Consider the following 16940-nt stretch of genomic DNA (forward strand, 5'->3'; position numbering starts at 1 on the left):
GATGTATGCAGCCTTTACAATTTATCTGAAATTTTATTCCATGTGGAGTAATTTTTTTTTTTTGGAACGAAGTTCCTTATCGCGCGTTGTGAAAGGGGGCTAGACGGAAAAAAATCTTACGAAAAGTTGTCACGACACTTTTTGCTATAGTAAGTATGTTAACGACGAATGAGCGCTACTTCACCATGGCAACGATGTGACAATATATAACGAAAATTCATAGAAATAAAATGTACTTCTTGTGAAGACTTAAGTTTTTTATTCATAGAATAAACATTGGTTCCTTCACTAATTAATAGAAAGGAACTTCGTTCCATCCGGGTGTCCCAACACACCTCTCAAGTTTTTTATTATTATAATTTGTATAATACTGTCTTATAGTAATTTGTATTTATTAATTGACGGATTTGTTTGCAGTAAGATACATCGTCTTGTAACATAATAATGTAGAAAAACAGGAGAAACCTGGCGAGATTTTACAAAATAAATTTATAATCTCTACCTATCGCTCTGTGTAAGACCTTGTAATATTAAAAGAACGAGTAACGACTATATTAATGCAGATTGTTAATACAAGAAGAAAAAAACCTTACATTCTGCCAGTAACTGTGGTATTTGTATAAAAAAAAAACAAATTCTCTGGAAGTTGTATTTGGTCGTAAAAGTGCTCAATGCGCCAAGGAAATCGGTTCGTTAGGCGAAGAGCGAACGTAGCGGCTTCGCGGTCCATACACGCTTAATCAAACCACATAAAAGTTTTATCATAAAGTTGAATAATAAATGGAAATGTAAACAGTCATATCATCGCAGAAGACTGTAATATTGTAATTTTACCATAAAAAAGCTGTAATGTTTTTGGATCTGGGTTATAAGAACCTGGGTAAGAAATAAAGTTTAATTTGATAGTATCTGAACTCTCTCTAACTCTAATGTTGATTTTCTGAGATTAAAATATCCGTTTAAAAATATTTTTATCTCTGTTTTGTTAAAAATAGTGATAGATGATGACGATATGTCTAATACAGAGATTTTATTGTCAGAAATCCACTATAAGTACGAGGTCCAAGTGATTTGCTTTGTCTTCCGAGAACTTTTCTTGTTGTGTGTCGTATGAGTAGATGATCATTTAGAGCAGGGTTTCCCAAAGTGGTCGATATCAACCCCTTGGGGTCGATGTCGGTTTTCTAGGGATCGACATAAACGAAAACTGATTTTGGGGGTCGGCGACGTCTAAAAATTGACCCCTATCAAGTCAGAATGAAAAATAACACTCTATAGCGGCTGTTTTAAATTAGCGGATTATGAATAAGGGGGTTGATCTTAAAAGTAGGTAATTTAGCCTTGGCGGTCAGTGGTAACAGTTCATTTTGGAAAATGGGTCCTTGTCTAAAATAGTTTGGGGATTCCTTACTTAGAGTAATTCACTTTGATCCTATGCCATTTGAAATTGTACTTTAATATATAATTGAAAATCCAAATAGAATTGAAAAGGATCTAACTCGAAAGAGGTAAATATTTGCTAAACGTTTGATTAAGCTAAACACGTATTGATTTCTAGTCACCGTGCCGCGACGCTGGCGGAGCTCAGCTAACGAACCGAAACAGCCGTGTGCGGCAGTCCTGCCAAAATCCTTTGACAGATTTTACTCACAGTATGCTGGTAGCAATTACTACTTCTATAAGAAAAATATCTGCAGATCACGTATGTTTCATTTGCAAATACATATAATTATATTTTAAGGCTTTTAATTTGTTTTGAGATTTGTTTGTTATTATTTTTTTTCTACTACTGAACTTATTTTAGAAAGAAAAGTCTTTCTTTCACAGGTATCTTGGGCTACAATTTTTATTTGTTTGTCCGTCTGACGCAGGTCCCTAAACTATTTTGAACAAGTGACCCCCTTTTCCAAAATGAACCGTTACCATAGACCCCCATGGCCAAATTACTTATTTTTAATATCGATTATTGTTATTATTATTATTTTACATTCTTACTTAGGTCAATAGAAGAAGACAGAGTAAGTATAAGCAATGCTTTAACTTCTTTCGGGAATCCTCCTTTAGGAATCCCTGGTCTAACGGATTCCAATTTAGGTAATAAAAATAATTTGATGACTTTTTTTTCGGTTTAACTCAAAAACTACTGAACTAATTTTAATTCGTTTATCTCGGCAAAATTCTGATATTAATAAATTGACAATTACATTGGTACAGTACAAAATCAATCAGTACACCTTTACAAATACATGTCATCTCTATTTTTCCAACTCGAAAGAGTGGGACGGCAATAGTTTCGTACGTGTCTTTCGGTAGTGAAGACTGACACTTACAATATATCCATATCAGGCTGTAACAGACGACTTTAATACTTTTCGTAAAACGCCCGCGGCGGCTGTCACTGATATGAACAACAAAGAGACTGCCTCTCTCTATATCTCGTTACTTCGTCGACACAAAACGACGGATCTAATGGATATTATCATTAAAATAACTTTGAAAGGTACACTTCGGTGGTTCTGGAAACTTCCAAAGATGAAAAAAAAAAATTACAAGGAGATTACAAAAACTAACGACCATTATTTTATCCAAAAATTTGCAGATTGTCGAAAACATAGTAAAAGTTCTTTATTAAAAGTTCCTAACATTATCATCATCTTCATCAGCCCACTATAAATAACCACTGAAGAGTACGGAGCCTACCCTATGTCATGGATGACAAGGCCAAAGACAACGGCACAGGCCCAGTGGTTAGGTTAGGTTAGGTTTTTTTTTATAGGAGAAAGGGGCAAACGACCAAGGGACCGAAAGTTATTTGATCCGACGCCCATGGACATCCGCAACGCCAGAGGAATGTGCACGATGTTTTCCTTCACCCTAAGAACTAAAACTAAATAGTAACAAACTTAAAGGTAACTGATCAGTAGGTATCTACACAACGTTAAGAAGCGAGCAGTTGCGCCAAGATCATCTCTAATTAAGTAAACATACAATTAACAACACCCGTAATAAGATTTATAACAAACATTTTCAAAGTATTCACAAGTAATCGAAAATGAAAACACACACTGATACAAAACCTTAAACACATCAAACATCAACGTAACTTTGTATAATTAGAAATGTTAACGAGGCATACGATCAGGTCAGGCTGACTAATGGCTCAATACGTAGACTAAATGAACCCGCTCAGGTCACATGACGTCACGAATGTTATTTGCTAGCTTCATTAGCTGCTTCGTTAGCTTTTTAAATTACTTGTATATGATCTTATTTACCGCGTCGTTGAGTTCTCTAAATGGATATAAACAAAAGTAAATAAGCCCAAAAGGCTCATAAATCTAAAGACCTTGTGAGTACCTCTGTCGCTTTTTACTAGTGCGAGTAAGTACATCCTTATAGGTACGACTAGACCATTATATAGGTACGGTACACTCAGTGGATATACTGCAAGTATCTGTATGAAAAAGAGTGATAGAGTTTAACAGTGATAGATCCCGCAACAACAATATTTGTTTGCTACACTAATGGGCCGAGTTCGAAATACGAATACCATGACCACACAGAAGACCGGCGGGAAGCAATTCCGCGTTTTGTCTGATGAATGTGTATGCCGTAGGCCTAATTTTAGTCCACGTATCCTTCCCACACTTTTCTAAAAAGGCAATGATATGAAAGGAAAGTGGATTTGGAGGTGGAGGGGACGCATAGAAAGGTGAAATGTCTCTTTCTGGGCGTTTTCTTTTTCATCGATTAATGGTAGGCAGCACATCTGCAATTGCAGATGTCAATGGGCATCGGTTGCTTCGCTTCCTCGGTGACTTAAAGTGGCTGCTTGCTCGTTTGCCACCTTATTTAATATAAAAAAGCGAAACGATAACAAGTGTCTTGTCAAGCGCTGTACAAGTGTAAACAGAACAGACATTTATGTCAGTATTTATGCCGTACTCTAATCATACTGCCAGTACTGCCACTAAGTTTTAGAAAATTAATTTGTACTACGTATAATACGTAACTAAACAACTAAGGTATAATTTATATTGTCACAATGTTTTAAGGATCCCATTCTTCGTTATATTTTCTGTATAAATGCAGTTTTTATTACTCATCTTCTTAAAATTCGTGTCTTATTTCTTTCAACAATTAAATGAAAATGGTACTTGGATTAAAGCGAAAAATGAAAAAATAACAGCTTGTATATTTCTCTTATATAATGTATAATATTGTGATATGCATGTATTTTACGCCGTAAGGCAATAAAGGAGGAGCATTCAGTTGAGTGTTTGAAAAGAGGCCAAATACCTTCGCTACGGCATTTCGATCTCGGTTTGTATTCAACCTTTCAATGCTGAATGCTACCTTTGTTCTATTATTGGTATTTCATCTTTCTATAGATTTGGTACTGACACTGTAAAAAATATAATATTGAATATTTCACAAAAACATATACCGAGAAAAATGAAAATCGTCAACATTTGGTTCTTATATTTCTGATTTTTTTTTCTTTATTTTAAAAATGAAATTATATTTATATTAATCTTACTAAAATTATAAATACGAATGTTTAGATTTAGATGGATGGATGGATATTTGTCTGAATATATCTTAACGGATCTTAATGAAATTTGGCACAGATGTAGAACATAGTCTGGAACAACTTATTACTTTTTTTTTTAATTCTGTGCAAACGGAATCGCGGGCGACAGCTTTTATATAATTTTTCAACACATTCATCGATTAATTTGGAGCCCATTAACGATACTGCTATTATATTTAACATGTTTTTAATCGCACATAATAAAAGCGTTATCGTCGTTCCCAACTCCGCTATTTTCTCAGTCAGCTCACGTTCGGTACGTTATTCGCTTTTAACGTTCTAATTACTTAGTAACTAGTTGTTCGCTTGTGTGGCAGAGCCTTAATAGTGTCTGAGCTTGTATTCGTTACGTTCTTGTAATTTAAACTGAAGATTGCGCTCGTAACTTTAATATAGAAATAAATAGGAGCATTCAATTGTTACGAAGATGTTCTATCTAATGTAATAAAAACAACGTTTTTAATTTTGCCTAAAAGAATGAATAAAATCAGTACAGTATAGCAAAAGAATCTATTCAAATAAAGGAAATGTGAATGTTGCATAAAGAGGAAAAGCTTGTAACAAATCTCTGACGTTAATGTATTTAGACCAACATTTCAGTACACTCTTTTGATTATTTCAGTTGTTTAAATATTTGAAACCTACAAAAATGATATATTAATTTGTCTTTTAATAAAAATAATACAAGTTTTTAATATGACTTAATCAACAATGATATCTTACTCATATTATAAACTAGCTTTTACCCGTGACTCCGTCCGCGCGGAAAAAATTTAAAACGGGGTAAAAATTATCCTATGTCCGTTTCCTGGTTCTAAGCTACGAGTACCTGCCCACCAATTTTCAGTCAAATCGATTCAGCCGTTCTTGAGTTATAAATAGTGTAACTAACACGACTTTATTTTATATATATAGATAGATGTGAATGTTTATATGGATTTATGGATGTTTGTTTGAAGTTATCTCCAGAATAGCTCGACAGATCATGAAGATATTTGGCATAAATATAGAACATAGTCTAAAAAGAACACATAAGATATTTAGTATTTGTGTTAATTCCGCGCGGACGGAGTCGCGGGCGATAACCAGTTCATAATAAATTCAAGGATATGTATAATACGTGCACCTTTTTGTCGACTTTGTAAACTGACATCCCTGTATTGTTAGGGTGGGTATACACGGGCGTAACGATGGTAAAGCCGCTTGCTACAGGGATATTAGATTTGGGTCACTATTGTTGTATTTGCAACTGACTTCTTGCTTGTTTATATCTTACGAGATAGACGGTTCGGTCCGACAGTTTAAATTAGGGTCCCTACATATAACGCAAGTTTCGTTGTATTTCGTAATTATACAATCTTAGTAAGTTTAATATGTTGTTTTGGAATATTTTGAAAGTTTAAGTGCATTTTAACAGCTTATATTTTGCTATGCTGATTGTAATACTAAGTGATTTTGGCTTGTAATTTTGTACTTGATATAAAACTGAACTCAAGAACGTCGGTGGCTCAGGGGTTAAGCACTTGACTTGCAATCTGCAGGTACTGGGTTCAAATCCCGCCATGTACCAATGTGTACCGATTTCCGATTTACATATGTACATTTATCCGACGTCCTTACGATGAAAGAAAACATCGTGATGCAACCAGCACATGCCTGAGAAGAAATTCAAAGATATGTGTGAAGTCAACCAACCCGCACTGGGCCAGCATGGTTAACTATGACCTCGTCACTCCTAACTTGGGAAGGCTCCGAGCCCCTTGGTGGGGACGTATAGTGAGCTGATAATGATGATAAATCTGAACAAGACATAAGGCTACCAAATTATTTTACAATAAATATGTAAAATATCAAAATTAACGTATCTGTAATCGATCAAAAATGCTTGACAATATTTTTGTTCATCAAATATTATAAATAGTTTGTCAAAGTGTGGCAAACATGATACATATAATTATCAAACAGTTCGACCAAAAAGTTTGATCAGATATGGCAAAGAATCGTTCATAATTTTGTGCAGTTATTAATCTCTATGATAAAGAAGATAAACATCACAATAACATTAACATAATTCACGCCGTAACCCATAGGGGTAGGCAGAATCCACGGGTTCCCAATGTTTAGTTTAATCCTATAAAATGACATCAAGCAATATAACATCAAAAGAAAATTCATTAACTAATTGTTAAGCTTTTTCATGATTAAACTGAAAGTAATTAAAGTAAATATCTTCAAAGCCTGTGTGCGTCTCGTATCTTAACGTAGTATTTTAACAAATAAAATAAATAGGTTTAGAAGGCGCCTTTACAGTGAATGAGATAAAATCTTAATACATTTAGGTAATGTTGAAAAGAAAATCGGGCTTACAATCCACATTTATATTGTGAAAATGTTAAAACTAAATTTGCTACAACACGTGCCGAAATAAATGTAAAAAAGTGTAAGTGTAAAGTATTTATATATTTGTTTATCTTTAGCCCAAAATCCGGAAAACCTAATATTATTTGTATGTTTTCTTATCTAGAACAATCTTAAATATGATTGTATATTTCTAAACACCTTACTAAAGATAATTGGGTCCCAAATATAGCTCAAGATCATTTTATCTGGAAATTAAAGGATATGCATCAACTTTTACTATTTATAAGAAACAAGGTTTCATTACTTAAATATCTGTGAAATATTTAAAATTAAAAATTAAAAAACCTTAGAATGATTAAAAATTAAACAACCAGTGTGAAACGTCGTTCGTTAAAGAACTTGAGAGAAAAGGAACAGTTCAGAAATTTTAACTTTTGACAGCAGACACCATCTTAAAGGTATCTTTAAAATATTAAACATTGAGATGAAATTTAAATGCTCTTAATAAAAGTTTAATTAACTTTATTTCGCCCGTTGTATTATTCATTATGTGAATATTTTTAAATCAGAACCATAATTCAAATAATGTACAACATTTCGTAGCTATTCGTAGCACTGCCATATAAATTCGTAGCATTGTAGCAGCAAAACTACCATAGATCGGCATTGCCCAATTGTTTATTTTTAGTTTTACATAGACAGTTATTGAACTGCGCACTAATTTAATAAGTTACCGCTATCGCTTGTGAGGTGGACCATACGACATTAAGTATCGGGCGTAACGAGCCGTGTCGTGGCTCGAGTGCTACGAGCGTCTAGCAAATGAAATTCACACATGTATATTATTATGTATATACGTATAATGTTATTTATATACAATGTTGTCCGTACGTGTCGTCTTTGCGTCAATTACTCACACAGAACACTGGAACTATTTTAGTGAGCCCATCCAGCAAGACATCTTAAGTTAAATGAGGATCTTAATACTTATCCTTATTATTAGAGAAATACACACGGCCTTTTCATTTATTTACTCGTAACATTAAATATTTTCGTTATAAGGAAGTTTAAAATTTGCCTTTATTACCTGTTTTCTGTTATTAAAATCGCATTTCCTATTTGATATCTTATGCCATGTCCGTTCTAAACTATCAAATTTACATTTTTTTTTATCTTTTAATATTTTAAACTAGCTATTAGATAGATAGTAGATCCTTTCGCAAGATTAAATTTATTTTGACAGTTGATAATTTTAATTAGGTAAAACTCTGCGACTTTTGTCAACATAACGTTCGGTTAGAATATTGGTGGGATAAAATAAGGAGCATCAGGCAGAAGACTGGCGCAGTGCCAGCTCGCTCAGGCTTGACGGCTTGTTTGGTAGCTCGCCAGGTGGCGTGGCAGCGATGGATCACTTCAGATATAATACGGCTTCAGGTAACGATTTAACGACCTATAGCACTTTGTTCAATACTAGTTTCGCCTACGTTTGGAAACTTAAGGAAATAATAATATAACATTTGTTAGTAAGAAAGATTTTTTTATATTGGTTCATTTGGGTTAATTCGAAACAATTAAAAATGTCAAAAAACTAAGACCTCATAAAAAGGAGACAGCAAAACTATAAACATATAAAGCCCTTCGCACACAAGTTAATGTAAATCGTCGAAACTAATATTGTATGGTTGCGACGCGAGTATCGTGTTGCGCGCTCCGTACACAACTTTGTATCATTGACACGAGTTGTATAGATTTGCTCCGCCATCTTGAAAATTGCAGAAACCTTTTTCACGAGGATCTCGACAAAAAGGTTGCAAGTGATTGTCGATGACAGGTAGAAATGTTGGCAACTCGCACTGTGTGAAGATTTACATTGCTTTGTGTACGAAAGGCCTAATAGTTACATTTCGTTTTTTTTTTTTTACTAGAATTACTTTGATGTTGGGAAATTAAAATTTGAATAAATATTTTATCAAACGTTCTAAATTTAAATTTAGAATGAATAAAAGAGAAATCTAACCGTAATTCTCTTGTGTGAGCGCAAATCTTGAATTGTGGGAATGTCTCCGATCAGTTCTGTTGAGACGCTCGTTAGGGCTGCGGGTAACGAAGCGTACCAAATGGATTATCAATAGTGAGAAGTGACGCTACTGTCATGATTTTGGCTTTCACGCTACTCTGTAATCACAAAGTAATTCAATTTGCTTGAATACGTTAATTCCCTAATTTCAATTTGGAACATGTTGTATATTAGTCTAATTGTTGTTTCAACAATTTTATGAATTAATAAAAGCTTTTTTACTTTATTAATTATTTTTTTTTAAAAATGACAACAAAAAAAAAACAAGAAAAAGTAAAAAAATATGGTAATTAAAACAAATGAATAAATAACTATTTATCATTTGTTTTAATTACATTTTATCCATCTATTAACTTTGCCCGCAAAAATGTGATGTAAAAGTATAAGAAATAAAAATATTAATTTTCCCTGCCTCTTATAACTTGGGCCACACACTCATTGATATCGCAGCTTTGAGACGTGACTCTTGTCTTTGTTTCCTGCTTCGATGAAATTTCAATATCGTTCTGTTGTTTCGCTTCAGCTCGGGCGCGATCGTGTGACGTAGCAAGGCTTTGATACCAATATAATGAAGACGGGTACTAACCTATTTTATAATTCAAGGTACCTTATATCATACATTTTTTTTAAATATAACTAGCGTAAGAAAAATAAACTGGTAGGTATATATTCTGTGTGTTTTATTATTTTTTGACAAATTTGGTTTAATAAATCTAATTACTTAAATGAAATTTGGTTTTAATAGGAAAGCCGGTTTAATGAACAACGCTTTGTAAAAATAATTTAATAAGATTTCAACGTTATTGAAAATTTAAAACAAATAAAACAATGTCTTTCATTGGTAATTAAAATATCAATTTCTGTAGTATAACCCACACTATACTAACATTATAAATGCGTATATTTGAATGTATGTATGAATGTTTGTTAGAAGGTATGTATCTTCGGAACGGCTTAAGGGAACTTGATGAAATTTGGCACAAATGTAGAACATAGTCAACACATAGACTACAAATTAAGCGCTTAACAAAATTTTTTAGCACGCGGACGGAGTCGCGAGCGACAGCTAGCTCATAACATTTAAAAAAAAGATCACATAAATGTTTGGTATACAACATTACCCTGTATTTAAAATAAACCTTTCAATGTTTTTGTAGTACAAGACTTTTTATACAATAATTTTATTTTTCCATTAATCTATTAAAGCAAACAGCTTTACGAAAGCTTATACTTTTAAATCCCTTGCTGTACAAAAAAAGCTTGTTTAATCCGCAACTAACGCAAACAAGAAATTTTATAGAAATCGGAAGTTAATAAAATCAAAGCATTACACTACATTTTATGACGATAAACTAGAAACTATGAGAAAGGAAAAAATAATCTATATCTTACTTCTTACTATTATAAATGCGAATGTTTAGATGGATGGATGGATGTTTGTTTGAAGTTATCTCCAGAATGGCTCAACGGATCTTGATGAAATTTCGCAAAGATGTAGAACATAGTCTGGAAGAACACATAGGCTACTTATTAAGTTTTTTTTTAATTCCGCGCGGACGGTGTCGCGGGGGAAAGTGACATAATTCAATTAAATACAATATTAATACTAAGACCTTTATATCCTTAGTCAGAAAAACGGTCGTGATTTTAAATTGTCCCCCAATTTTTGGTTGAAACCCTTTTATTGGGACAAACATTAACTTAGGATAGTTGCCAAGTACGAGAACAGCATTATAGAGAAGAAATTAAATTAAATATAAGCGTATTTTCTTACAACAACTTGTAAAATCAAATGCTTAAATTGTGCAGTTTTGACTATTAAAACAGTTATTCATACCAAATCTACACTAAGGCTCTCCCTTAGTGATGAAGTGATGACTTTAAGTTACAAGTGAAAGTGCTATTCAGTTTCTTTGTTGAAAGATGTTAGAGTAATGTATTGAAGGTAAGTTAGGTTAGAACTAAGTTATTGAACCCATGACAATGCGTAAATCTGATTGATTTACCTGTTGAATATTCTATTCTATGTCGGGATAAAAAAAAATACTTTTGAATAGTCAAAATAAAATGTTATATTAATACAGAAAACTGTGTTCGCCATTTTCGAAAATTTCGCTACCATATTAACGTGATTTTGACACGTTTAAACTTAATGTGGGAATGAAGTGCATAAAGCTGTTAAAAAAAAATTATGAATTTCGGTCGAATTTCGTCCATTAGATGGCCAGTAACATTTTTAGTTATACATAGTCTATTTGATAATATTAGCTTAGCATTTGAATAGACACAGTTTTTAAATCTGACTAAGTCTTTTTATCTCCTTTTAATTTTATCCATAGTTGAGAAAATATTTCTTTCCCTTCTTTTTAAATGAGATCTCAGATTACAAAATAGTTTCAAAAGAGAAAGAAATATTAATATAATTTAGTTGCAGTAAGTCGCCGCAATCAGATTATGACGTCATCAAAGTTGCACAAAGTAATCCTCGGACGACGTAAACAAATTAATGGAGCTGGCAATTACTTTATAGAAAGACATGACAGAAAGAAACTGTTTCATCTGATAATGCAAAATTTAATAATGTTAGAGTTATTTAGTTATCACGATTCATTTTAGAATATAAAAGCATACTATTTGCTATATATAGGTACTTGTAAAGAATGCTTATGCATACATTTTACAGCGAATACATGAGCATTATGTATGACTTGTAGAAATTTTGAAGGTTCAATTGCAGTGACATAGAAAGTCACATTTGTATAGATAGAATATTACGTGATTTCATTGATTTTTTTTTATATTTCATAATCAGCTCACTATACGTCCCCATCGAGGGGCTCGGAGCCTACCCCAAGTTAGGAGTGACTAGGCCATAGTCAAACATGCTGGCCCAGTTGCGGTTGGATGACTTCACACATATCATTGAATTTCTTCTCAGTGCAGGTTACATCAAGATGTTTTCCTTCATCGTAAGAACGTCGGATAAATGTACATATGTAAATCGGAAAACATATTGGTATATGGCGGGATTCGAACCCAGGACTTGCAGATTGCAAGTCAAGTGCTTAACCCCTGAGCCACCGACGCTCTCTTTTCATTTTATTTTAATATTTAGAAACAATTTTTATTATTATTTAAAAGTTACCACTAGTAGTTTATGACATATAGCGGTGTTCTAAATTGTCCCAATTACATCAGATTTTTTTATTCAAGTCTCAATTTGGACTACGTCAAATTAATATTTTAATTTAATTATTCAACCGTGAATTATTGCCCTTGTAGGAATTAAAAATAGATACGGTAATGAGGTGGTACAAAGTTAAGGACTGTACTTAAGTATGTCCCAAGATTTTAACAGATATTAATTGGACTTAGGTAATGACGTCATAGTAATCAAACGAGCTCATTAATCATAACATTCCATGATATTTGTACAAAAACATAACATTTTGTCCCTTTTTTATATTGGTGCATTGACTTCCGTTTTGGTTTTCTCGTGCGCCTGCTTCCCGTGGCGACCGGGTCAGTTGTATTCCGGTGTTCGTATGGAACGGTTGCGTACCATGATCGTGGACTTATCGTGGTATCGAGAAAAAGTATATTTTAATTCTAAATTATCTTTCATAAGATAAGACATAACACCTACAATAATTTAGACAGTACTTAAAAAATACTGTACACTTGTCTATGTACCTATATACATATTTGCATTGCTGAAAGCGAAAAATCTATTTTTGATTTTTTTTTCTGTCTGTCTGCAAGCCAGCGTTTGTTCTGAGTAATCTCCGGAACGGCTAAACTGATTTTGACGGGCCTTTATCGGGAAGGAGAATATTATAGGCTTTATATGACGAAACTTTTTTCTTATGCAATATGAGTACAGGAAACTTTATTAAAAAATTTAACATTGAAATATTAACATTTACAGAGCAAGTTTATAACCCACTTAAAACGTGATATTAAAAACTTCAGTGTCAATATTAAATAACTGTAAAATGTCACCGTTTAAAAATGTATCAACAACCCTTTAAAATGGTTGTTAAATTCGCAATACAGATGCACGAAGATGCGTCGATTTTTGTACTGGTAATTGAATGCAAACGCAACCGTAAAATCTCGTTGACATATTTTCACATAAAAATGCACATTTAACGATGCCACAGAATTTGAAATGACGTTGATAAGTGAAGACTTCAGAGTTTACGAAGCGTTAGATTCACATTGATGTGTGTTGAAAGAATTTTAAATTGTACAATTTTGATGTATAAATTCCTTTTTTTTTGAATTAGCAGTAAAGGGGTAAATGAGAAAATGTTCCTAGCAAACTTATTAATTACGCTGATTTCATTATAGTTCACTAACCAACAGATAATATGACGTAAAATCCATGAAATATGCAAGGATGCTAACTGCATGAAAACGTGATAAATTTTAAAAAGATTCTTGAAAAGACGATCGACAGTACGATTTATTAAAAGAAGACGTGTCATACCGAGTAACCTGGTTAGAAAAGACGATTAAAATAGAATAGAAATAAATGTAAGAATAGAATAGAATGGAAAAAAAATAAAAGAGAAACGATGATTAAAATGTAACTATTTTATAAATGCGAATGTTTGGATGGATGTATGGATGTTGGAAGGTATTTTCATAACGGCTCAATGAATCTTGATATAATTTGGCACGAAGACGATCACAGCCTGGAAAAACACATAAGCTACTTATTATGTTTTTTTTTAATTCCGCGCGGACGGAATCTCGGGCGATATATAGTTTTCTATAAAATGTTTTTAACGAAATTTACTTTTTTATACTTGTGTTAAAAAAAATATTTTACGATGTCATTGACCTACAAAATAACTGTTTTATATACATTTGCGTTTACCTAGCTTTTGCCCGCGTATCGTCCGCGCGGAACTCTGAAAAACCATACTAAGTATTCAGTGTGTTCTTTCAGACAGTGTTCTACATCTGTACCAAATTTCAGCTATATCCAATGAGTCGTTCTGGAGATACATTACAAAAAACATCAATCCAAACTTTCGCATTTATAATATACTTGCTGTCGCACGCGACTCCGTCCACGCGGAGTTAAAAAAGTAAAAAAAATATAATTAGTGTACCTATGTGTTCTTCCAAACTATGTTCTAAAACTATGCCAAATTTCATAAAGATCCGTTGAGCCGTTCTGGCGATACCTTCAAACAAACATCCACCCATCCATCTAAACATTCGCCTCTATCTCTATCTATATATATAAAAGAAAGTCGTGTTAGTTACACTATTTATAACTCAAGAACGGCTGAATCGATTTGACTGAAAATTGGTGGGCAGGTAGCTTAGAACCAGGAAACGGACATAGGATAATTTTTACCCCGTTTTCTATTTTTTATTCCGCGCGGACGGAGTCGCGGGTAAAAGCTAGTTTATAATATTAGTAAGAAGTATGAAGTATAATTTTTGTTAAAAAAAATAACATTATTACACAAAAGTTCAATAAGCCCTACCTATCTTAATAGGTTTCTAAAGTATTTAATAAAGATTCGATTTATAGCACCTTACAAGTTTGGGGTCTCGATTTTATTCCCCATAAACAAGTATTTTACTATTATTGCCGTATTTGTATCGTTAAGTTACATTTTAATCAAGTCATTTAACTTTGAAGGTTACACTTTGAGTAATAACTTAGGTGTCGGGTCACTTTGAAATATAAAAATAATCATGCAATAATAAGAAGCTAAGTGAAGCAAGTAAATTTTAAATTGTACTTAGAAATAAAGCTTTTTATAACATATAAGATAAGAAGAACATTTGAAATAAAAGCATATTGCTGCTTTTTTAAAAGTATAACTACTAACATGTTTTACACGACATTTGGTTTGTACCTACAGTAAATATTTAAAATACATGTTTTTGAACGGATGTTTCGACAGTGGAAACTCATATACGTCACCATTTCGTAAGATACTGATACGTATAAAGAACATACAATCCCCTTAACAGCCGGTAACGTATCTGCGGTTCCTCTGATATTGAGGTTATCCATGGGCAACAATTAATGTTAGGTAAACCGCAGCTTGTTTGCCCCTTAGTCCTTTTCATTGCTAAAGCAATCATAATAGTGTTACGAGCGTGAGGTAGTAATTCAGAATCTGTCTATTTAAGCGTTAGGATATCGCTTGAATAATACAGGGCTGTACTCGTAGACATATCCAAATAATGACGCGTTAGTCGGTGCAGTTTGTCAATCAGTTATATGTCGTGTCGTCTGGTATGTCGGTAATCCGTGCTGTTCGCTTCGTTAGCCGCATCGCTAACGAGGCGTGTCGCCTCGCTTACGGCAGTTTCCGATATGTGTTTAATACGTGTTCACTTTTTTTATGGCTACGAGGTGATTATTTTGGTGATGTACGGACATTTTGGTGTAAAATTTTTAATAATTAGATTTTATAATTTAATATTTGGCGTGTTAAATATGACCTCATATTTAATACTGTATTATTATTTATCTGCGAATTATCTCTCGCAGTAACTTACTATATAGTTGTTTTATGTTTACTATATTTACACTAAGGGTTAATCTTAGCGTTGTTCTAAGTGATTATTAAACAATTATTTCAGACGCACTCCGATTTGTTTAAGGGCAAGTTAAACATTCAGTAACTGTTTTTTCATATTACGTTTTTCTTTCATATTCAAAGCTTCGAATAAAGTCTAATTAACTATAAAATTTTATTATTTTATCAGATTTTAACTGTACGAAAGAAATTGAATCTGAGAAATTTATCATAGAATTAAAATAAATAGATTATTTTAATTCTATGATAAATTTCTCAACGATTAAAATTAAGGTAATTATTTTTTTAACTCAAGTTTTCTCTCAAAAATTATTTTATGAGAATTCATTAGAGTTAATTATAAAAAAGGTTGTTTTTGCTCACGTTTAAAGAAATAAGAAAAATAACTGAATAATAATGAACTTGTGGCCTCGAAATTGTTTTTGTATATTTTATTGTTTGATCTGAAATTAATGTAATTTTCTTGTATATTTTTTATTATAAAATATAACAAAAGAAAAATAGCTTAAAGATAGGAAAAACAAAATACAGTCGAACCTAAAAAAGCGAGAGTCCATCGATATTTTTTATCGCTAATAGAGATTTCTCTCTAACCAAAAGTTCTCGCTCATGGGTTGTCCGTTAGGACCGGACAACGACTCTTACTTACAAGAATATTTCAAGAATACCCAGTTCTCGCTTATCCAGGTTCGACTGTATATTCAATAAACAACACACCTCATTGACACTCCGGTAAATATAATACTAATGAATGCTATGAAACAAGTACCTTGGGTTTCTAAAACCAAAATTCCAGTTTAAAACATATTATTATCTCTGGTTTGTCTAAGTTAATGACAGGGATGACGCTACGAGTATGTTTAATACGTTTTGGTTTTAAAAGCCAACGGTAAATCGCTCAAGGAGTGCTTTCCAACCTATGCTGTGAAGCTTACTTACCAGTGGGTTATGTCAACTTACCTATACAAAGGTTTGCCGCCTGAGTGTCGGAACCAAAGCACCATGTAAACCCTGTCCTCGTTGGTATCAGGTTCGATGTCGCAGGGTAGGTGCGCCGTGCGACCCACAACCGCTTGAACGTCGACCGTTGACACTGGAACAAAATCAACTATATCTGAGCTCATTTGATCTGTTCACACCACTATAGATTATATTTATCTTACAATACAATAAAGGAGCGTCGGTGGCTCAGGGGTTAAGCACTTGACTTGCAATCTGCAGGTCATTGGTTTAAATCCCGCCATGTACCAATGTCTTTTTCGAGGTGTGAAGTCAACCAATAAGCACTTGGCCAGCGTGGTTGAGTATGGCCTAGTCACCCCTAAGT

At 33.1% G+C, this 16940-nt stretch overlaps 1 protein-coding gene across 1 annotated transcript in view; it reads right to left on the bottom strand.

The window, feature by feature from the left end:
* LOC106707663 (nephrin) overlaps window positions 1-16737 on the bottom strand; it is a 35296-nt gene extending 18559 nt beyond the window's left edge. Inside the window, exon 1 of the mRNA XM_045682332.1 lies at window positions 16574-16737. Within this exon, the coding sequence (XP_045538288.1) occupies window positions 16574-16737 (164 nt within the window). The remainder of the gene's footprint in view (window positions 1-16573) is intronic.
* Window positions 16738-16940: the final 203 nt, after the last annotated feature.

This window comes from Papilio machaon, chromosome 18 (genome assembly GCF_912999745.1).
Source record: "Papilio machaon chromosome 18, ilPapMach1.1, whole genome shotgun sequence".
NCBI classification, from domain to species: Eukaryota; Metazoa; Arthropoda; class Insecta; order Lepidoptera; family Papilionidae; genus Papilio; species Papilio machaon.